This window comes from Helianthus annuus, chromosome 13 (genome assembly GCF_002127325.2).
Source record: "Helianthus annuus cultivar XRQ/B chromosome 13, HanXRQr2.0-SUNRISE, whole genome shotgun sequence".
NCBI classification, from domain to species: domain Eukaryota; kingdom Viridiplantae; phylum Streptophyta; class Magnoliopsida; order Asterales; family Asteraceae; genus Helianthus; species Helianthus annuus.
In genome coordinates, this window is record NC_035445.2 from 124464971 (window position 1) to 124488804 (window position 23834).

Here is a 23834-nt window from a genome sequence, read left to right on the forward strand (position 1 = left end):
TTCCCCACGGATTTTGAACGTACATCCAGCATCCACCCGAGTAACATAATTAGTATTAGTTTGCTAAAAGTATAAAACCCTAGAATATTACTACAACAATTTTATTCTTTCATTACATTCCGATTTAGAAAGCAACCATTAACAGCACATTTACAACTGGTATATAACTGCTTGCCTTAAACTGCCAATTCAATATAAAACACCTGTAAACGGGTCGAAATCTCCAGATTTATAATTAGAGACTTCAAGTATTGAGTCTCTGTTCATTGGTAGACTTTACTAAAAAAGCTTAAAATGGATATGTTAAAAGATATATTCTATTGATTTTATGATATATAGGACGTTGATTATTAATGTTGCGAACGAGGCAGAAACAAATATATGTTTAGTCTTTGAACTGATATTTAATGTTTGCACTGATTTTTATTGTTTTATGTGTTGGCGAGTTGGTAATTAGCACTTGAACTGATTTATTTTTTTTTTTGTTTTCTTTTTTTTAATAGTTACATTTCAATTAAAGTTACTGAAGTGGGAGTTTAGACCTATATTGGATTGCTCGAGCAGGTAAGTGTAATCACATTTTTTTCAGATTAATATCATGTTTACAAAGTAGACTACATTGTGCTTTAAACATATCCACTGCTTATTATGTTGTACAACATCCAATGTAATCCATCTCAATGTAAACCATCAACTGTTTATGATGTTGTACAACATTGAATGTTGTCGGTTTTCACAATGTATATACACTAAAATGGAGTCAATTATATATTTAGTAATTTTATTATGGTAACTTTGATTATGCTAATGATTTATTTATATATTAGTATACATACTCATAATAATTAATTTTATTTTTTTTCAAATTTTCGTATATGAAACTTGAAAATGAAATATGATAATGTTATATATATGGTAATGATTGTGAATTTATTTTAACTTTAATGTCAATTTCCGTTCTGATTCAAGATTTTTTTAATTTTTTTTCGAAATTTAAATTGAAAGTTGAAATATGGTAATGATTGTAATTTTATTTAAAATAATAGATTGATTGAATAATATACATTGCAATTCAACTAACTTAATGATTGTACAAATTTGTGATTGCTTTATATATTTAAGGGAAAAAAATTTACCAAAAATAATATATTAGCATAAATAACAACTTCGAAATACATTTTCATTCACAAATTCCTTTCTTCGGTCTAAGAAACATCATCATTCAATCGTCCAAAATGTATGGCTTTTCTTTGACATTCAATACGGTTTTCATATTGGTTTCTATGTAGTATTTTAAATGTATGTAATTTTTTGTGTCTTATTATTATATATGTCCATTCAATTCTTTCATTTTTTGCATGCTATGTAGAATGGAACAACCAGCCATCACGTTGCTCAAAAATTTGAATCTCAACCAGGATGACTATACCATCAAAGTTCGCATTGTCAGACTATGGAGTCGAGCAGCCTTCAATGATTCTCGAAAGGTTTATTGCTATGATATGATTTTAATGGACGAAGAGGTAAGTGTACATAAAGATGTTTATAATGATAGTTCATATACATATTTTTTCATTGTTTTTTGGATTAATTTGCTGTACTTATTGTACATATTAGGGGACGAAAATTCAAGCCTTTGTCTTAGCCAAGACTGCCAGAGAGTATGAACATTTGTTGAAGGAGAAGCAGTGTTTGTTCATCCGTAATCCTTCATTAGGCGAGAATCGACAGAAAGTGAAGTATGTCCATATTTCGACGAAAATTAATCTAAACAGCAACGCAATAGTTTCGGTTTGTGATGAACCTGTTGGTACTGAGTGGGGATTCGACTTCTCTCCCTTTAGTTCTGTTGTTCAAGACCCGACTGACGACAATAAGTCCTTTAAAAGTCCAATTGGTATTCTTACTTTTTTGACTTTAATATATAATACCGATATGTTATTTATATGATGTTACAAATAATTTTATGTTAATATTGTTTTATTTGTAGACGTAATTGGTTTTGTCGTTAAGAGTTTTCCTTATGATCTAAAAGAGGATACCAAAGACGGGAAACAAGAAAAGAAGCTAACATTCATGCTTCAGGATTTAGAGTTTGTTAATCCTTTTTTTGTCTACTAACTATATATAACTCAATCACTCATATTCTAATTTTTAACTTATGTTATTTTTTTTCATAGAGGGAAGCAAATATATGTTACTCTTTGGGATGCTTATGCTGAACAGATTTTGGATTTTGAAAGGGACAACCAAGATGAAAAAAATGTTGTTGTAATTGTTCAATTCGGAAAATACAGGTTCTGGGGAGGTAATCTCCTAATTTCTCATAAAAATATTTATTAACTTACATAATCTTTTGTTAACAAATGTCTATCTAAATTAATTTTAGAATTTTGTGTACACTATTAGGGTTTCTTTATGTTTCAAATCTCTACACTGTCACTCGCGTGTTGATCAACGCTGAAATTGATGACATTTTAACTTTTAAGAAGAGGTATGTTTTAACATCACCATATCCCGACTTTTATACTGGCTTCACAAATAACGTTGAATTTATTGTTTTGCTAGGTTCCTTTCAAACATTACCCCTGAAACGTCTTCCACCTTTTCTGGGTTGAGTGCATCCAGAATAAAGGATCCTACTGAAGAGTATCTTTCAGATTTTGAGTTCAGTACTATTGGATCTTTAAATCAAATCTCGGAGGTACAAGAGATCTAACTTTTACCATGTTTATTTATTTGACATATCATTAAGACGTAATTTGTAATATCTTTTTTTACAGAAAAAGTTTGTAATTATTGTCGGAACTATAAAGAGTTTTGCTTCCGTGGATTCTTGGTTTTATAATGCTTGCAGAAATTGTAATCGAGCGGTCACCACAAAAACAATTTCAAAAGAAAAGCAAGATGGTTCCGATGGTTTTGAAGATATTGTGGTTCTAGAGTGTAAGGACGATGGCTGTAACAGTAAGACTGTTTACTCCGTTCCGAGGTAATATTACTTTACATATCAATTGATATTTTACATGTTTACGAGTTCCCTGAATGTTGTGTAACATAGAATTAACGTGTTTCAGGATCAGGGTTCCGATACGGGTTCAGGATTGTACAGGGATTGTGACGCTCACCCTATTTGAGCGTGAGGTGCTTAGGCTGTTGAAGGTTAACGCGACTCAGCTGTTGGATAAGAACCTTGATGTACGTTATATTTTGTTGTTCTTTTTTAAATCTGTCGATTAATATTAGTAACTTTTCATTTCATCGCTTTTTATCAAAATTTTCCTAATTTTTTTTTTTTTTTTTTTTGTATATCACTCGCCAGTTAGCTAACGAAGGGAATTTTCCGCAAGAACTCAATGCTCTACTTAACAGGAAGTTTGCATTCAAGATATCCATCGGTTCATTTAACATAAAAAACAAATCGGATGGTTACTCTATTTCAAAATTAACAGACAATCAAACTGTTATTGGCGAACTAGATAAAATTTTCGATGTCATTCAGGTACTTTGAAAACCTATGCACTGCTGTATTCTTATATTTTATGTAACTCTAACCAGTTATATAATTTTTATTATATTACATATTTTCAGCCTGTTGACGAGGAGCGTGTGAATGTTGTTAGCTCTGACATCAAAGCAGCAGACGAGGTCCCCGTTAATGTGTGTAATTTATATCTGGTTGTTCCTTATAATTCCTTTGAATTTTTTTTTTTTACTTTGAATCGTTATTTGTTTTCCCTGTTTTAAGGATTCTGTCTCCCGTAGCAAAGCCGATGATACACCTGTTTTGAATTTTACTAAAGACATGTTTAAAACACCCGATGAAGATGTCAACGGTACCTCCATTCGTGTCCTGGAAAACGAGCTGAAACGGAATTTGGACAGCATCTATGATGATGATGTGATGTCTTCTCAGTCGTCTACAAAACCACGTAAAGCTGGCAAGGAGGTTGTCGATGATGATGGTGTCACGGTTGGATTACTGATTCCCAAGGTTGAGAAGTAGTTTGTGGCAACTAAGAATGTTTTGAACATCTCATTGGTTTTTATTTTTTCGTGGAGTGTTTGTTTGTTTTTTCGTAAAACCTATTAATGGTTCCCGTGTGACAACTTTTGTGTTTTTTATCCTTTTGACTGGTTGCAATTATATTAATAAGAGATGTTCATTTTGCATTTTCGTATGTATGTCATTGGTTGTGTTTATAACATTTTCCAAGAATTAATGCTTCTTTATGCTATTGTGTAGTTTTTTTAAAGTATGTCTTTTCTAAATGAAGGAAACGGCTGAAGTGGAATCCGTTGATTTGTTTTCTGACTTGAAAGAAGATGGTGTTTGGTATTCTATTATCTTTGTTAGCTTTGAATTTGTATGGCATGACAAAGACTTAGACAGATTGATTGTTGTGCTTCTCGACCAACAGGTAACCTCATAACATGTTTACTAAAGTTTCGACTTATAACTTAATTTTTAATATAATTTATTGAAATTCCTTTTACATGACATTGTTTAGAGGCAGAAGATTGCAGCAATTGTGCCTATAAAGTTTTCTAACTTATACCCATTTAGTAATATGGTTGGTGGTCTATATTCTCTGTCCCAATTCAAAACCGAAAATCTCATGTATCATGAATATCCAAGATATGAAGGCTACATCATTGTCTCAACAAACAAAAAGATCGTATTTAATGAATTCTCAAAACTAACACCATTTTTAGTTCATCCTCCTAAAGGTTTTGTTTTGTACCCGTTGACACCATGCATTAAAACATTAGCTCATGACAGAAGACATGAAAAGTATATTGTTGGTAAGTTAAATTTCTTTTAACTTTGGCGCTAACATGTTATTGTTTAAACTTTAATTATATTTGTTAGCTATTAGTTATTAAGAATTTTTTTTCATTTATTTGAAAATTTATGTTATTATTTGTACCTTTTGTAGATGTTGTTGGAAGAATAATATGTGGCGAAAGAGACAAAAAGAAACATATGTTTAGGTTATTCCTACAAGATTTCACGTAAGTCAACTCTTTTGGTGACTACACATTCTCTAAAACTTACTATTTAACGATAAATTAAAAATCTAACAGAGGACATGTTATTGAAATGGAATTGTATGACATGAGAGGATTGGGATATGTTACAACTCGAATGAACATAGAAAAAAAGTCTATAATATACGTTGCTCGGGTCAAGTTGGTTTACTGCAACACCAGTAAGTTTTTTAGTTTGATTTATTTTGTTTCTTAACATTTAAGTTTACACAAATATTTGTTTAAAACTCTAAAATATAATTTGCAGGAAACATTTTGAGATCAACGGATTTGACTAAAATCGTTTTTTCTCCTAAAATTCCAGAATCACATCTTATTGGTTTGAATATTCGATCATCTATTCCATGCGATTGTATTGTAAAATGACCCGTTTATTGTTTCATGTTACATGACATTCTTTTACTTATTTATATATATAGTTTTTTAATCTTTTAATTAAATGCTAAAATGCAATGTTATTTGATGTTACGATTTACATGTTTGTTATCTACATCTGATTAGAAATTATGAACTTATTTGATACTAATTCATATTTTGTTTATCGGTCTATCTAATTTGTCTCAAGTATTTGAAATTTTATCCTTTCGTTACTTTAATAAAAAAATATCTTTTATGTTTATTAATATAGAAATCTAGATAATAGATTGTAACACCACCATTAGCATTTAATCTAAATATGAAAACTTTTAAAAATTTTCCCGTTTTTTTTGTAATCATAGAAAACTAGATTGTTAGTTCAATAGATAACAGTTTGGGCTGAGACCAAAATGATTCCTACATATTAACTTAAGCCCGACAATAAGCCCAAACAAATTCCGGCCCAAACTTTTCATGTATAATTGGGTCAGCCACCATACCCTATATTTCCAATTCTAAATTAAACAAACTTATAAAATTTGAAAACTACATATATCCTGCTTTTACAATTTATTTTCACTAATCATCACAAGATACGGTTTCCAAAGTTATCTTTCTTCAACTTTAACCTTCACAATAACCAAGAAACCCTTTTATTGTTCATCTTCTTCATACAATCTTCATCAACAATTTCGATCGGTAAGTTATCAAGTTTGATTTCGACTCTTATTGTGTGTTTCTATATCTTATATGTTATGGACCGAAACTTGGTTTTATACATCATTTGGTTCTTTTGATCTTTTACTTTTGATTATACTGGAATCTCAAAGCCGTATATACAGTGTTTCTCCTTTTTATTTCCATGATTTTTTGTCTCAGGTTGTTAGGCCGATGAATGTATATGTATATAGCTGATGAATGTTTAGGTATAATGTGGTTTATAATCCTGATGAATGTTTGTTCTATATCTTGGATGTTATTGAAGGATCTGCTGCTTTTGATACTTTTGTGTTCTTTATGTTTTTTTTTATTTTTTTTAATATTTTTAACAGATATTATTTTCATAGTATGCATGTCTTCATATTGATCTTTAAGATTCTAAAAAAACTGTTCGTGAATCTATCTTTTTGTTTTATTATTTTTACAGTTGTGATGTTATTTGCTATTTCATTTTCAGATTTGAAGGTTTGATTCTTAATTATAATTAAACTTTTCATAAATTTCTCCTTTAACAAATGGCAGAAACTACATGTTTAAAGTTGAATACCTTTTGTCCAAACTATCTTTTACCTTTAACTTGTGTTTTTTATGTAATGATTAGTATCATGTAGGTAGTATGCACTGTTTTTTATTTTAAATCTTATACTTAAATGAATGTTTCCATACTTTTCTGTTTTTGTTGAGTCTTATATTATTGTTTTACGGTCCTTATAGATGTTATCTATAGATCGTTGACTAAATTTTATACTATTTTTCTGAATTAATGATGTATTACTTTTTGATATTGATGTTTCATTGTTTGCAACATATTTAGTAAAAAAAATTTCTTTATTTTTGCAGTACATGTATTCAAAAACTGCATCTTTGAATGTAATTATTCTGTTGGTTAAAATTTTGATTTATGTTGCATCTATATGTATGTATAATAAAATTTATAATGCTCGCTATAATTTAACTCTATTTTCAGTTCAGTTGCTGGTTGTGTTCATAATGGGAGACAATTCCGATGATGAGGTTCTTGAAATATCTCGTGATCAGTTCATTCAGAAAGTAGACGAGGTAAACTACTAATAATTATAGACCAATTTTTGATTAATGGTTATATGGCAGTAATTATATTGCATTTTGTCAATTTTAGGCCTTACGTCAAGACTATGGCTTCTTTTTTTCACATGAAGAACCAAATGACCACCAGGTAATCTTATATTTTTTTAAAAGTATATTTATACAAAAAAAATTCATGTGATATTTAGCATAACAGTTAATCATTTACATTATTTATCTTAATGTATAATGTTGCATTTCATCAGGATATTTGCATTCCGCAAGAAGATGCCATTACCATCAAGGAGGGAGTTGGAAATACAAGTAAGGGTAAACTACATGACGTTGAATGTACCTCCAAGGGATTTATATCTGAAGGATCTCCATGTCTCACGAAAGATGTAAGTTTTGAGATTCATACAAATAATATTAATTTGTTAACAATAATATGTTATCGTTTTGAAGATAACATTTTTTTTAATCATAAAGGTAAAAGAATGTATAAGGTCGGTTGGTACTTCCAAGTCTAAGAAGCGTTTACATGGAGAAAATTGCGGACAACACACTGTTCCTGAAGGTCCGGCAGTTTTGAACTTCACACGTAAAGGGGAATACAGGCTGGTATTATTTTTGAATATAAGAAATCTTTAAATTTTCATTATTTTTCGTCATTATTGGATGTTTAAGGTGTAAACTGATTAATAAACGTTGTTACATGCAGCGTCTTCCCGTCGGGGTATCAAACCACGCTGGTTTTACAAAGAAGCTTCATACACTGAAGATTGAAAACATGCAGGGGCAAGTTAGTACTTATGAAGTCAAACGTGAAAAAAACGGAAGTGCGAAACGCTATTCAGTCATAGACTGGCCTGTATTTATGGCGGAAAATAAGTTGAATGATGGCGACATGCTTGATTTCACTTATGTCACTTCAAAGAAGACCGTCATCTTAAAAAACGTCCGACATGTCTAAGCAAAAGTGCACCGAACTTTTTATAAACCGTCTTTATAACAACTGTTTGGACTTTCTTTTGGTAGCTATCCTTTGAACATGTAACCGTCTGGAATTATTTCTTACTAGACTTTTGTATGTTACCTAACTGTTGTGTATATGTTTATGGTTGTTTATCTAATTAAAAATGTATATCTAAATTCCAGAATGTTATACTACGGAATATATTATATATTGTCAATTTTTGTAGTGACATTTGTTTGATAATTATCCGTCTAATGTTGATGATAGAATCAATATACGTCATTTGATTATTGTAAATCATAACATACCGAAAATACAAAAACTATACTTGGAAAGCGTGAAATTATTGGTAATTTTAATTTTGGAATAACTAATCAACCATAAATCAATAAAATCTTTTGCAATTTAAGTTGATATGGTATTAAATTGATTCCAAAAATAAGTAAACCACTATTTATATTGAACGAAGACTCTTATTTCTTTTACTTTGTAATCCTCCACTTTGTTCGTTTACTTAACGGTTATACATTTAACGATTTGGTGTTCTTCTTCTTCTTCTTATTGCAGTAACCTTAATCACATTTCCGGTAATGTCAAAAAGATCGAAAAGTGAAAATTTTTCTTCTTCATTAAAAGATGTACAGAATGAGAACATTGCAAATCGTAAGTGCCATTTTTTATTGATTTATCATAATAAATTATACATTTACAGATCAGGTTACTTAATTTTTCATCTACCGTTTTACAGTTATAGTCATGCCGAAAAGGTCAAAGCTTGAGTCTTCGTCTTTCGGCAAGCAACCTTGCACTACAAACAATTCAAGTGGTAACATTTTGATTATCTTTCCGTTTAATTATTATTAGGTCGATACATGGCTCAAACCATTGACATATACTACTTTTTGTATGCTTTTATTAATTACGTTGCAGGTGTGATATCAAGGATTCCATTTTCAGACATAACTAATGGTATACATATAATCCACACATATATGCATAATCCTTTAACATGCTGTTATAGTAGTTTTCTTTTTATTTATACTTTCTAAATTGTAATTTTAATTTTTTTTTAGTTCGCAATCCTGATACGAATAAGGAAGCGAAAGAGAGGCGAAGACAACGAAAAATCTATTTGGATTCTCGGAAAAATCAGTCTCTACGTAGACATTCTAACGCTCTCAGGAATGTATCTTCAGGTAATAGTTGTAAACTAAATCAAATTCTGAAAGGAACGTACCTTCATGTAGATATATTTTTAATAGTTACATGCATTCATGAAGATGATGTGACCACGATTGCGTCGTAAACATTTAAATATCAAAACCTTTTGTCTGTAACAACTTATAATCGTATATTGATGTTGTAATTGGTAGATGACCATTAAATTTAAAGTAGCATTCCAACATGATACACGTATCAAAATATTTAAACATATAACATAGGCCAAAATATTATCAAGTAGTTTTCCAACAGCTATCATAAACAAAACATTTAAACAGCTTCCTAAAAAAGCATTCCTACATACTTATATACTTAATGCCAAAACCGTTAGTTAGACAAAATTACCATACAAAATGGTTTAACGGTTTTGATCTATGGTACTAACCCCATTATTCTTCGATTACATCCCTAACAAAGAGTGTAGGCATATCCTCATACCACTCTAAAACGCAAAGATAACCCATCTTGATGTTGTTTTCACGAACCCATGCTGGCCATCCCAATACACTAAACCGATTTTTCTTTTTTGCTCTTTTTGGTTCAGCCGTGACGTTCAGATTTGTTTCCACACCACGCCTGTTTTTAATGGTCACCTTTCCGCAGCGATCGATTCCCATGGCTCTTGCGACCTTTACCGGTATCCGCTAAAAAATGCCAAACAAGTATCCAGACGGTAATGATAAAGGCACTAATGACACCTTATAACAACAACAGTTAACTTACTACACAAATAATCAATGTAAATACTTACAAAACGTGAACAAGAGGATGGCATGAAAATGAGATTTGGTTCTGGTGCGTCCCAGTCAATTTCTTCGGAAGTGAAAGATTCGTCTGAGTCCGAATCTGTTAGCAGTATCACTTCCTTTTCTTTGTTTTGTTTATTTCGCTCAGTTGAAGAACGCGCCATTGACTACATACAATTATATCAGTAAATATTAGATGTTGATTATCATAGAACATATCGATTTTGGAAAAATCCCCAAATTTAATAACATTTGTGTGTAACACTTAGGCCAAACAAATATACATATCAACAATTATCCTGACCAAAAAACCTAAAACAAACAATAATAGATTTGCAGAAAAAAATCAATCAATAATAATAATAATGCCCCAACGATAATCATTATCAAATCGAAACCCTAAACCGACCTACCCGATAAAACAAACAATACGAAACCAAATCCTGAAACAATAACGGCAGATTAAGATCACAAAACATGTAATTTCGCTCAGCCAAAACGCAAATCTATATATCATGATGAAACGACGAAGAAAATGCCGTTAAAAACTATATGTTGTCTATCAAAGAACATGTCGGTTTATGAAAAATCGTCAAATTTAGATTGCAAATCCCTAACACTGATGCAATTAAACATCTAGGTTATGTGAGAAACATAAGTTTGAATCGTACCTGTTGGTGATTTCTCTTTTCGACGCTGATAATGTGAATGCCGATCGACGGAAAAACTTTGTATGCGTATGAAGTCTGTTGTCATATATAGGGGCAACAATAGAGAAAGAGATAAGAATCATTGTTAGGTATAAAATATCTGATATATGATTTGACAACTAGATGATTACTTATATATACTATTAAAACTATTTGATTACTTAATGTAATCAAATTATAAATATAAAACCGGATGAATTTTAAAAAAAAATAATAACTATAACATATTTTTTTTTAAAAATATGAAACAATGAAATTATTTTTAAATATACTGATTCACTATACATTATAGATGTTACTAATAAATATGAAATTTAAGAACTTACAAACCATTTTCATTGCCGGAAAGAAATAAACGTATCATTTTTGGTCCATTCCCATTCCATTTATTATGTCGTCGTTCAAACTACTGCAAATTGTAATATGCTACCAAACTGCAATACAACTTCCTTTATGTTACTCCTATGTCAAAAAACATGCCATTGTATTACACATAACAGTTTCCTATTTTCGAATACTTTATTTGTAATTATACATCAAATTGTATTTATACACATGTATTGTATTTATACTCACGTATTTACTATTATCCCAGATGTCCAGCAACGAACACCATTGGGCAACATTTCAAACGGTATTATTTAACTTTTTATCTTCAGAATATGCACATTTTCAATTTAAACCCTATCATTATATTTCATTTAGCTTATATGTGTTTTATATTTAATGATTGTCTGCAAGTTTTCATCCCTAAACTTACTCAAGATGAGAGTACGGAGAGGCGTAAACTTAGAAAATTATACATCGATGGTAAACGTTATGGAACGCAAAAAGGTACATCACAATCTATACATGTTATAGCATCTACCTCTGGTTCTTCATCCATTCCGCATGACATGGTCAATGTTATAACAGAGGCGTCCATTGGATATGGAGGTAAAACTTTAATAAATGTTTGAAGTAGGATATTATTAAAAAAAAAAATTATTTCTTTAGTGGATAATGTTTATATGTGAATTATCTATTTTTTATTATAAAACTACAGTTTTTGACCCGAGACTTCTTCAAAATCACTGCAAACAGAGACGGAGGTTAAGGAAGTTATATTTAGACAGTAAAAGATCTACAAGTCTACGACGAAGAAAATTACACCCTTCCAATACTTTATCATCTTCTTCTGAATTAAGATTGATATCTTCCAACACGCACAATGTTACTCCTACAACGTCGGTTGTACCTACAAGTAATAATTATATTTACCAAATAATTCAAATTTAATTTCAAAAACAGTATATATGTTTAAAAAAGTTAATAAGTTTGAGTATATTATGTTATTTAGGTAATCTTAGTTGTCTTACAAACAACATGACTACACCAATAAACATTCGTCGTTTTTCTCTATCTTCAAACATCACAAATTCTAGCAACACACCTACTATTCTACAAAGTTCTTCTTTACAGAAGATGTCGCCGGGAAAACGTAAGTTATTAAGTAAATCACGAGTTACAACTCCTATACCAATGATTGACTTGACGACAGAGGAAACTACAGATGATGCAATTTACAAAGGAGTTTCAACAGGTATAATATCAATTATTTTATTTATTTAATTAAGTAAATAGTATATATTTTTTTTATACAAACATATACTTCGTAAAGTAATATTCTTTTTTTGTTCAACTAACATTACAGATTATTTTGATCATGGTGACCAATGTATTACTTGTGAAGTATGCAATGCTAAATTATGGGATGCTGAAAAAGGAAGGGGAAGAAAAGAGAAAGGAAGAATATGCTATTTCTTATGTTGTGGTTATGGCAAAGTAGAGCTACCAGATTATAAAGATGCTGTTCCAAGCTATAAGAAACTTTTTACGTATAAGGATAAAGAAAGCAAACATTTTTTGAATAATATTCGACGGTATAACTCCATTTTGCTTTCACGTCAATGGGTGGTAAGGTTGATCACACTGTCAACAGAGGTAACGGACCATTCTGCTACAGAATTAGTGGAGAGAACTACCACAGCACTGGAAGCCTGCTTCGTAATTTATTTGCTACTTTGCTATTAACAAATACGTTGTCCAGACCTGAGGTTATATGGGAAAGCACATGGAGATACATGACAGACGACTTTATCTACAGACTTAGAAAATATCATCGTCTTACAGGTAATTGTTTTACACAAAATGTTGTTATTATCCCCTTTTTTTTTGTTTTTGGTTGCGTTAAAAAAAAAACAATTTTCATTTAAAGAAAACATGGTTTTGTGTTTCATTTATGCTATATGGTTTGGTTCATTAAATATTTTTTGATTTCATAACTTGATAATATATTTTTTTTTCCAATTTTTTACAGCTTTATCAATTCCAGATCACCAGCTTAAAAACTACGTTTTGAGTGAAGTTGAAAAATTCTTAGCCAGAAACAACTCATCACTCAAAAGATTTGAGACAATGTCGTACCCAGATACTGCGTCTATGTCTGATTCAGACAATCGTTTGATTAACGAGGAGCGTATCTACGACCAAACGAATCTTCAAGTTGAATTTAATAATCAACTTAATTTGCTAACTGAGGAGCAACGGTCAGTTTTCCAACAAATAATCAACGCAATTGAGGGTAACAAAGGTGGGGTTTTTTTTTTGTGTACGGCTATGGTGGGACCGGCAAGACCTTCTTATGGAAGACATTATCTGCGACAATCAGATCAAAAGGTCAAATTGTATTAAACGTTGCTTCAAGTGGCATCGCGTCGTTGTTATTGTCTGGTGGCAGGACCGCGCATTCCAGGTTTCGTATTCCATTGAATCTTACAGAGGATTCAGTTTGTCATATAAAACCTGATGGAGATGTTGCTAGACTACTACACGAAACAAACTTGATTATATGGGATGAAGCGCCTATGGTCCATAAGCATGCATTCGAAGCGTTGGATAGAACAATGAACGACATTTTCAATATCGACACTTCCAACAGATCAAACATCCGCTTTGGAGGAAAGGTTATTGTTTTAGGAGGCGATTTTAGACAGATCCTTCCTGTTGTTCCAAATGGTGGAAGACAAGAGATTGTCAATGCCTCAATAAGTTCGTCTTATCTGTGGAATACATGTAAGTTGCTGAGACTAACAAAAAACATGAGGTTAACAGTTGGAAGTTCAGCATCGGACGCTGAAGAAATAAAACAATTTGCCAAATGGCTTTTGGATATAGGTGAGGGAAATGTTGGTGGTCCAAATGATGGAGAAGCGTCAATTGAAATACCAAGCGACCTTCTAATCACTGATACATCGGATCCCATTTCAACTTTAATTGATTTTGTGTATCCTTCAATTCTCGAAAACTTCAACAATCAGAATTATTTCAGTGAGAGGGCTATACTTGCACCTAAGAACGAGGTTGTGCATGAAATTAATGATCGGTTGTTGTCACTCTTCCCAGACGAAGAACGAGAGTATCTTAGTTCAGACAGTCTTTGTCAGTCCGAAAATCCAAACGCTACACAACAAAAACTATACTCTCCTAATGTGCTTAACGGTCTTAAAGTATCCGGCTTACCTAATCATAGGCTAGCACTAAAAGTAGGCGTGCCGGTGATGCTATTACGTAACATTGACCAACAAAATGGTCTTTGCAATGGTACACGACTACAAGTCAAAAAAATGTATAACCGTGTAATAGAAGCCGAGATAATATTCGGAGGGAACATAGGCACTCGCACTTATATACCAAGGATTAGTTTGATACCTTCTGATAAAAAAATTCCTTTTGAGTTTCAAAGGAGACAATTTCCGTTGGCTGTTTGTTTCGCAATGACTATTAACAAGAGTCAGGGACAATCACTGTCTAGAGTTGGTCTGTATCTGAAGCAACCAGTTTTCACCCATGGTCAGCTATATGTTGCTTTATCAAGAGTTAAAACCAGACAAGGAGTTAAACTTCTGATTTTGGACAGTGACGGCAAACCTACTAATAAAACGACAAATGTAGTTTACAAAGAAGTATTTCGTGACTTGTGATCTCCATGTACTCATTCATCAAACGATCTTTCATTCCATGTAACTGTTTCATAAAAGTCATAATAACATGTTTTTTTAAGTTATTTAATGTTTAATTTTTTTTGTTTTTTAATCAATTTTGTTAATGTAATAAAAAACATGTATACTAATACACATACTTAAATATTAACCTAAAAGTATGCATAAATAAACAGTACGTTCACTTACAATTCTCTATCCATTATCTTCCATATACGCAATATTACACAAATTTGGATAATCATGCATCTGGATATATTACATTATTTATCTCATTGTAGTTTACTAATTTATTATTTCTTGAACGGTTATTTAATTCAAACGATTACTTCAATAAATTAAAGTTATTCATTTGTGTTTTAGTCCACCCGCGAACCTCGCGGGTTCTTAAACTAGTGATATATAAAAAAGTTACGGACGTTTAAAAATTCAGGGGAAATAACATATGACTTGCATGTGCATCTTCTCTTTCCTCTTGTAGACAAAATTACCTTTTTCATTTAATTCCTCATAGGACACTTGTCACTCTCTGATGGCTTCTTACCCTTCTTATTTTTAAATCCTTTGCATTATAACTCAATCCCTAACGTATGAAGTCTTACCTTTGTAATCATAAACTAGGTTATCACCCGCGAACTTCGCGGGTAGGAAAATTTACTTTATATTAATCAAACTATGTCAGAAAGTTGTTTTATAATTGTTTTGAATTGAAAGTTGTAGTCATTAGGGTTGCGAACAAACTTGTTTTTTAATTGTTTTGAATTGAAATTTGTAGTCGTTAGGGTTGCGAGTAAGGTTAGAAACTTTGGGCAAGAACCGGAGGCAGAAATTTGCCTCACTGAATGACCCACGACAAAAAAAAAACTTTTATTTATTATAACAGATTATTAGAACTTTATTAATATTTTGTCCGTTCTTTATTATAACACTTAACATGTACAAAAAAATAAAAAAAAACTATAATGAATTCTCCAAGCCTTTAACACCACCATTGTCACCAACCTTTGAAACACACAAACACAATATCTTTTGATATGCACAATCACATTGGTTGAGTACCACACATATAGGCCAAACAGGTTGAAAGTTAACTGCAGTGCAATCCAAATTTCAAATGCATAGTTTTCAAATGTATTTATTATTGTTATAATATTATTTACGTAACTATATTTGACCTATTAATTATTATTTACAAAACATACTAAAAGTGGTTTTTGAAACTTTAAAAGTTAAACATATGAGGTAAAATCTTACTTCATAATAATAGATTGTCAATTTGTAAACAAAATTATTAACTCAAAATTATAAAATAAATCTATCTATGGAGTATGCATTGGTAAACATACACGACATTCTCAAAATTACAGAGACAAATTTCAATAGTTTGTTTGATTTGCAAAATATTTTATAAATTGATATTAACAAACGGGAAAAAATAAAGATAAAATATAAATTATTAATGTTTAGTTTATTAACAAATTCGAAACCTTAAACTTTTACCTACTTTGATTTTAAAAATATAAGAAAGTACCCACGGTTACGTTATTGATGGTTTTAAATTCAATTTGTTTGTTTTTAAAAATAAATTAATTTGAAAATTCAGATTGTTTGTGTAAAAAAATATTCATGTATTGATCAAATAAAATGTTGTATCCAAATGACTTGTTTTTGTATAATAAAACATAAATGATATTAGTTTGTATTGATACAAAAATTTCCATGATCACAACATCAAACGGAATTTGATCCATTATACGAAACACCTAGTAAAATGGAAACGTATAATAAAACATAAATGATATTAGTTTGTATTGATACATGAAAAAGAGATTGTGTATTACTTAAAAATTTTGCAAAGTACCTTGTTGAAGAAACCAAAGAATAGATTGAAAGTTGATATGTAATGGAGATTATGTTGTAATTTATATAAATGATATTATAAATGGAATGTTCTTTTATGATGAGAAATTTAATAAGATACATTTTTAAATCCTAGACTTAATAAGATACCTTTTTAGGTTTTAACAGCACCAAAATGAACAGATTTGACAACATGGGCTTCAAGATCTTGACTAAGCATGTACGAACACATGTCCTTCGCATAATCATCCCAAAGAGTTAAATCAACCTCAACATCTCTAAAAAAGAATATAGGCAATTAATTTCAGATTAACAAAATTAGGTAATATTTATAAAATATAAAGAAAAAAAATGTAAATTGTATTACTCGAGATCTTGAAGCTTAAGATTGAGGCGTTTTCAAATTAACATGAGATTTAACACTTACCTGCATAACCCAACTTTGATCAAAACAAAACATCATTTTCAAATAGAAAACTGTGACAATAAAAATAAGGATTTTTTTTATTAGTACTCAACAAATGATCGTTAAATAATTAATTAAAAGTGTAATACCATAGAACAAAACAAATATTATATTTATTTTGATAAAAAATAAAATATCTACATCAAAATTATTTGTCATTCTATTGTAGTTTCCATTTTACTTAAAAATGATTGTCAATTAATAAAGAAACAAATTTATCTAAAATTAATTTGGATATGTTATTGCATTATAAATGGAAATATTAATTTACAAAACTTTGGAAATTACGAATAGACAAAATCGACCAAATAATGTAACATAAATAAATTATCATTGTTTTGTTAATTATTATAAATATTTATAAGTTTCCTAAAATAAATAATAAGTTAATAAAAATATAAGATATACATCTAGAAATAAGTCAACATACAAATTCAAACATCAACTTATTTGGTAATTTGACTGTTATGTTTTATCGTGTGTAAGATATACTATTGTTATAATTTTTTTAATAAAAATATATAAAACTAACATTCGTATTGAAAAAAATTATATATTCGTATTAAAATAATATATGTAGAGGTTCGGATGTTTGCGTTGGATACTTGGATATTAAAAAAGTAATATGATTGGTTGTGCAAAGCTAATAATAAAATTGGAAAAAAAAGTAGTACCAAAATTATGTTCTAAATTAAAACAAAAATTAACTTGTAAACTTTCTTACAAAAGAGGGCATGTTTAAGTACTAATTGTCCAAACAGAAAACATAACTGACATCCAACTTGGGCCATACGAAGATCAAGTAGAAACTATGCAAACAACTGTAAACCCACCATCAACTAATAACTACCAGTTCACGAAAACATATACAAAACCAACTAACAACCACAAATGCAAACAGTCACGGACGGCCTCTTTTCTTTGTCGTCTTGTGTACAAATTTGGTCAAAATCAAAAGTTGCGAAGACTTGACATATTTAAAGAAAAGAGTAGCGCCATGTGTATTTGATTTGATTTCAAGAAAGCCGACCACTTGGAAAAACCATACCTGTAACCATCTCCATTCTTTTCCGCTATCGTCTTCATGTTTGTTACCTCACATCTAATGTTTTGGATTGAAACATCACGGAGGTTGTGAAAAGAAAGAGACAACTCATCGGAAATAGCAGACGGTAAACGCTAAAAGTCACAAAACAAAAAATTGTCAAAGTAATCTAAAACATATGCTTATTACTTGAATAAAATATATAAATTTTAATAATATGAAAACACATACCATTCTGTTCTCGGCGACTTTGGTGAACTCAATGATTGAAATTGTTTTCGACCTTTTCAATGTAGAACGTTTACGGCTAACAGATGTGGTTTCAGCAGCCATAAACTTATCAACAACCACAGATTCATTTTTGTTTATAAACTTTGAACGTGTACGATGAGCGATAAGAGACTCATCGGACACCAACATAACTGCTTTACATTTCTGAGTGGCCTAATAAGTTCAAATAAAATAATAATTAGTTCTTTTTTAAGAAATAAAATTAAAAGTAAAAAAGTTATATATGATACTATACCTTCCTCTTTATCGACAAAATAATTTGACCAACATCAACTTTATATTTCGGAATGGTCTAAAACAGGTAAATAAATACATAAGTAACTATCATAATTCGAACAAAATATCGAATCAGAAATACTCACATCAGAAACAACTATGGAGGACAGACTCGGTTCAGAAATAAAAATATTTGTTTTTCGTGTAGGATCAACCTATAAAACAAAAGAGTATAAAAATTATTAATATAGAATGAATTAATACATTGAATTATATAATACTTAAGTAATCAGATATACATGGGAGTTATTTTTCGGTATCAAAAATTTGTCCAGGTCCATCTCAAAGTTGCTTTTGTCCTGAAAAAAGGTAAACGTATAAATAAAAAAAATGTAAAGTAATCAACTTAAATTCATAAAAATATAATTAAGTAACTGAACCAAAACCTTTCAACTTAGATTTTCATCAACAACATTTGTTTTCCCCTTCGGATCATCGTAAGAAACATAAAACATTAACGGTTTAAAATGAAAAAATATAGGTAAAACAATTCAGTTAATTACAAACTCCTATAAATGAACACAAACTTTTAAACTTTGATTTTTATCACAAACAACACTTGCTTTGCATATCGGATCGGTTTTTTTTTTATCTCAATCATCTTTGAACTACATATAAGGGAAAAGTGTTTAACAATATAATAAGAATAATAATTAAATTTAATAAAATACGAAAAAAAACAATGACAAAAAATTACCTTCTTCTTAAGGTCTTCCATTTCAAGTAGAGATGAGAAAAAGTTATCAAACTTCGAATCATCAATATCCTACACAATTAACAATAAACAAATGTATAAATACAAAAAAAATATTTATGATAAGTTTTAATAAATTAGATTAAAATATAGGGGTTTACATTGAACACAGACTCAAAACTTGCCAACTGAAATTTGTCGTCTTCACATTCCACAACAACACTTTCCTGAAAGTCAGTTTCGGCAGTACTACACTTCTCCTTATGTTCGGACTACAAAAAAAGAAAAAAAATAACAATGTGTGAAATTCAAGATCTACTTGTAAGCTCGCGTTAATAACTAAATAATAGTATAGATGTATAATTCTAACCGCAATAACCAAATCATCACCATCATCACCATAGATGGAGTCATCCAAAACAACTAACTCAACCTTGTTGTTCTGAATTTGAGTACTGGTTTGATGATTAAAGACTGAAAGCTCGAAAATTTTATTTCCAACCATTGAAAAGACAAAGATAGATCGGCTGTCTAAGGCAAGATCGTTTACCATCTTAGAACATCCATGAGTAAAAACACAGCTGTCAGTTAATCCGTCCATCTTAACGTTCCAAAATCTATCTCCTAAATAAAGAGTTGATTGACCACCTTTGAAATTTTTCCCATAAAATTGCCTCCAAAATTCATCAGCCATGACCTGCATAGGCAGTGATAATTAAAAATTAATTTAAAAACCAATATACAGAAAGAAAACATTATTCATCATACTGATTGTATAATATACTACTTACAATAACGTCTTTGTCAGGTGTGATTTTGGATATAAAGCAGTATTGATGAACAAATGATTTAAACACCATTAGAAAGAATGATGATTGTCCAAATGACTGAAACATAAGATAGTTATTTTTTCTTATACAACTATCCCGAACAACTTTGGTGAAGCCATCAGCAAGAACATGGCCAACATCAGTTTTTTTCAGTCTTACAAACCATAACTTGTTGCCATCAACAATCTTAACTGAATCTTTGTAAGGTGGTTGGTCTCCCCAAATCATTGAAGCAAAGTCATTAGGTATTTGCTATGAGTTTAAAAAAAAAAAGACAAACATCAGTTTACTAAAAATATGATTAGTATTTAGAATACCAATAACCGTACCAAAAATATCTGGTCATCTTCCTGAATAAGCTTTAAAAATGAAGGACTGTTGTTCATTGGATCCATATCTGAAAATTAAATATGAAGGTTTTTTTACAAAATTAAACGGTAAAGTATTTATAGAAACACAATCAATATTTCTCAATAAGCTTTAAAACTTATCTCAATAGTTTTGTTATTACTGATTCACCCACTATTGTTGGTAGGGTAGCCAATGCAGATGCAGCTTGTATTCTTATCTTGAAAATAGAATAATTACTGAGCGAACTAAAAGAATACAAAAAACTGAAGGAGCCCTATGCAGAGTAAAGTAAACACAAAATTCAAACACCTATTAGTTCATCAAACCACTTATTCTGCAATCCAAATAAAAAAACTCGGTAAAATAAGTTTAAAATATACCTTCACATTATGTTTTATATCCAAGTCAAAACATAAAATAATACATTGAAATAAATTATAAAGCAAGAGAATTCAAGTAATAGAAATATTGAATTTTGATGTTAATTACCTTAGCGCTATCCCCTGTAAGCGGAAGAGAATAATCAATTAACAAAGAAACCTTCTTATATCACTCCATCAATTCTGTCACATTAAAGATGAATTAAGTTAATTGAAAAAGGAATGGCTAAATGGATGAAACACATTAATGGTTTACTTCCAAATTTAAATTTAAAAAAATGATTGACTTCCAAATTTAAAATCAAACACATTAATGACAAACTTCAAAATTTAAATTTAAGATAATGATTGACTTCGAAATTAAAAATTTAAAATCACACACAATAATGGTTTACTTCAAAATATAAATTTAAAATAATAATTGACTATCATTATATCGGATCAAAAAACACCAAAAAACGATAAAATTAAACTTACCTCTTGTGTTCGAAAAAGATTCAGACTCATGCAGTTGCATAAGTCATCATCAATAAGTTCAAGACATTGACCATATGGAACTTTTCCTTCCCACAATAAGCTTGCAAAATCATACGGTATTTCCTATGAATCGAAACAAAAAACATATAAGCTTAAAATTTAATTTTAATGATGTAAAACTTATATGTAACAACCAATAAATATTTTTAATATGATTGTTGAATAATTTGAATCAAATTAGCTATATAGAAACCAATAATTGTTTATTAAAAATTAGGATAATTAACAATTATACAAAATGAATATAGTCAACTTCTATTTTAGGTAACTTTATTTAAAAATAAGCCAACTATAATTTAAATTTAAAATTACTATAATATGTTGGAAGATTTAATCAAAATTATATATAGAATTTTAAATTTTAAACCACTAACATGTCTTTGTACATTGAACCCACTTAAAAAGGAAATCCAATTAATGTTATTAACTCCAAACCGTTTACTTCCATAATATCCTCCAAATCAAAATTTTGAATTTTAAATCAAGTTATTATCTATCATCTAAATAAGGAAATTATCAGCCAAATATACTAAAAACACATTTGTTGACGTTTTTAAAAAATATTAATATATTCTTAAAACAGGCTTCTAATAATTAAAACGATATTAGAAAACATACAAATGTTAGCATCTTGAAGGACATAATCATCTAAAATACAGTGAAAGTTCAAAACTCAATTCCGTATCTATTATTTTAATGATTTAAAGCATATACGGTAAAAACCAATAAATTTTTTAATATGATTGTTGAATAATTTGAATCTAATTAGTTATATAGAAACCAATAATTATCGATTAGATGTTATTAAAAATTAGGATAATTAGCAATTATAAAAAATGAATGTAGTCAACTTCTATTTCAGGTAACTTTATTTAAAAATAAATCAAATATAATTTAAATTTAAAATCACTATAATATGTTGGAAAAATTTAATCAAAATTATATATAAAACTCTAAATTTTAAACCATTAACATGTCTAGGTACATTGAACTCACCTAAAAAGGAAATCCAATTAATGTTATTAACTCCAAATCGTTTACTTCCATATTATACTCCAAATCAACAATTTGAATTTAAAATCAAGTTATTATATATCCTCTAAATAAGGAAATAAAAATTAACAATAATAATTTTGGAACAAACGGATGCATAGCACCGAACCGTTATCATGATCCGAAATTCAGTTGTCAAACATCAAGGATCAAACCATTAAACTCCAAGAACAAATATGATATTCAATCAAGCTTCAAACAAAACAATTGAAACGTGGAGCAAAGATTCTGACAAAACAATATTACAAACTTAAAAAAGAGAAAACAACTATAACATTCAACTAACCTCTGTTGCTTGTTGAATGATCGGAGTCCGATTGTTATCCAAGATTTAGGGATTCACATGAAAATCAAAATAAACAAAAATCAGTAAGTTTGATAAATGTCCAATACATGAGTTTGATAAATGTCCAATACATGATTAACGTTCATAGACACTACATAAATCAGAGAATGTAGATGATGATAACAAAAACCTCTGATCTTGATATTGTTTGCAAAAAAAATATAAATGTTCAATCGCTTAGATTAAAGATGCACAGTAGATAAGCAACAAACTAAAACAACATACCTTCAATTTTATGATCGGATCTACAAAATTCAGAACAACATAACTTATTTTGGTAGACTAACAATCCGAGTCCGAATTTCAAAAAAGATTGAGGGTTCACCATGAGAAAATACAAACCATAAATCATTCAGAACATATGTTAATAAGTAAAAAAAATAATGAACAGAAAGGATATAAAATTACATATTACAAACTTAAAAAAGATAAAACAACTATAACACTTAACTAACCTCTTTTGATTGACGAATTATCGGAGTCCGAAATCCGATCTACAGAAATCAGAACAAAGAAAAAGTTATTACAAATCAGAACAAAGATTATTAGAAATCCAAAGAAAAAAAAAAGATAAAGTTTGATCGGATCTACTGAAATCAGAACAAAGAAAACGTTATTAGAAATCGAAAGAATCTTTATAAAATGAACTTTATATACAATTGAACAACATAAATAACAACATACCTTTAATTTCTTTAATCAGATCTACAGAAATCAGAACAAAAATGGTTTTTAGCAATCAAAACAATATTCATAAAAACAACTTTGTATAATACAATCGAATAACATAAATAACAACACACCTTTAATTTCTTTTATCGGATCTATAGAAATGAGAA

The 23834-nt window shown here is 29.6% G+C and overlaps 2 protein-coding genes and 2 long non-coding RNA genes across 4 annotated transcripts; 2 read left to right on the forward strand and 2 right to left on the reverse strand.

The window, feature by feature from the left end:
- Positions 1 to 1370: 1370 nt before the first annotated feature.
- LOC118485850 (replication protein A 70 kDa DNA-binding subunit B-like) lies at positions 1371 to 2719 on the forward strand. The gene is made up of 6 exons (XM_035982342.1): positions 1371 to 1523; positions 1618 to 1897; positions 1991 to 2093; positions 2181 to 2308; positions 2410 to 2494; positions 2569 to 2719. The coding sequence occupies exons 1-6, from the start codon at positions 1371 to 1373 to the stop codon at positions 2717 to 2719; spliced, it is 900 nt and encodes a 299-aa protein (XP_035838235.1).
- A 196-nt stretch (positions 2720 to 2915) lies between these two features.
- Positions 2916 to 3496, forward strand: LOC110903216. Its single transcript, XR_002571750.2, has 3 exons — positions 2916 to 2992; positions 3078 to 3198; positions 3323 to 3496. It is a non-coding gene; the product is annotated as an uncharacterized LOC110903216 (long non-coding RNA).
- A 14647-nt stretch (positions 3497 to 18143) lies between these two features.
- LOC110903215 lies at positions 18144 to 18657 on the reverse strand. The gene is made up of 2 exons (XM_022149319.2): positions 18469 to 18657; positions 18144 to 18371 (listed from the first exon to the last, which is right to left on the reverse strand). Exons 1-2 carry the CDS (start codon positions 18655 to 18657, stop codon positions 18144 to 18146), a joined length of 417 nt encoding a protein of 138 aa, XP_022005011.1.
- A 2506-nt stretch (positions 18658 to 21163) lies between these two features.
- On the reverse strand, positions 21164 to 23102 carry LOC110903214. Its single transcript, XR_002571749.2, has 3 exons — positions 22936 to 23102; positions 21537 to 21659; positions 21164 to 21242 (listed from the first exon to the last, which is right to left on the reverse strand). It is a non-coding gene; the product is annotated as an uncharacterized LOC110903214 (long non-coding RNA).
- Between the last annotated feature and the right edge of the window lie 732 nt (positions 23103 to 23834).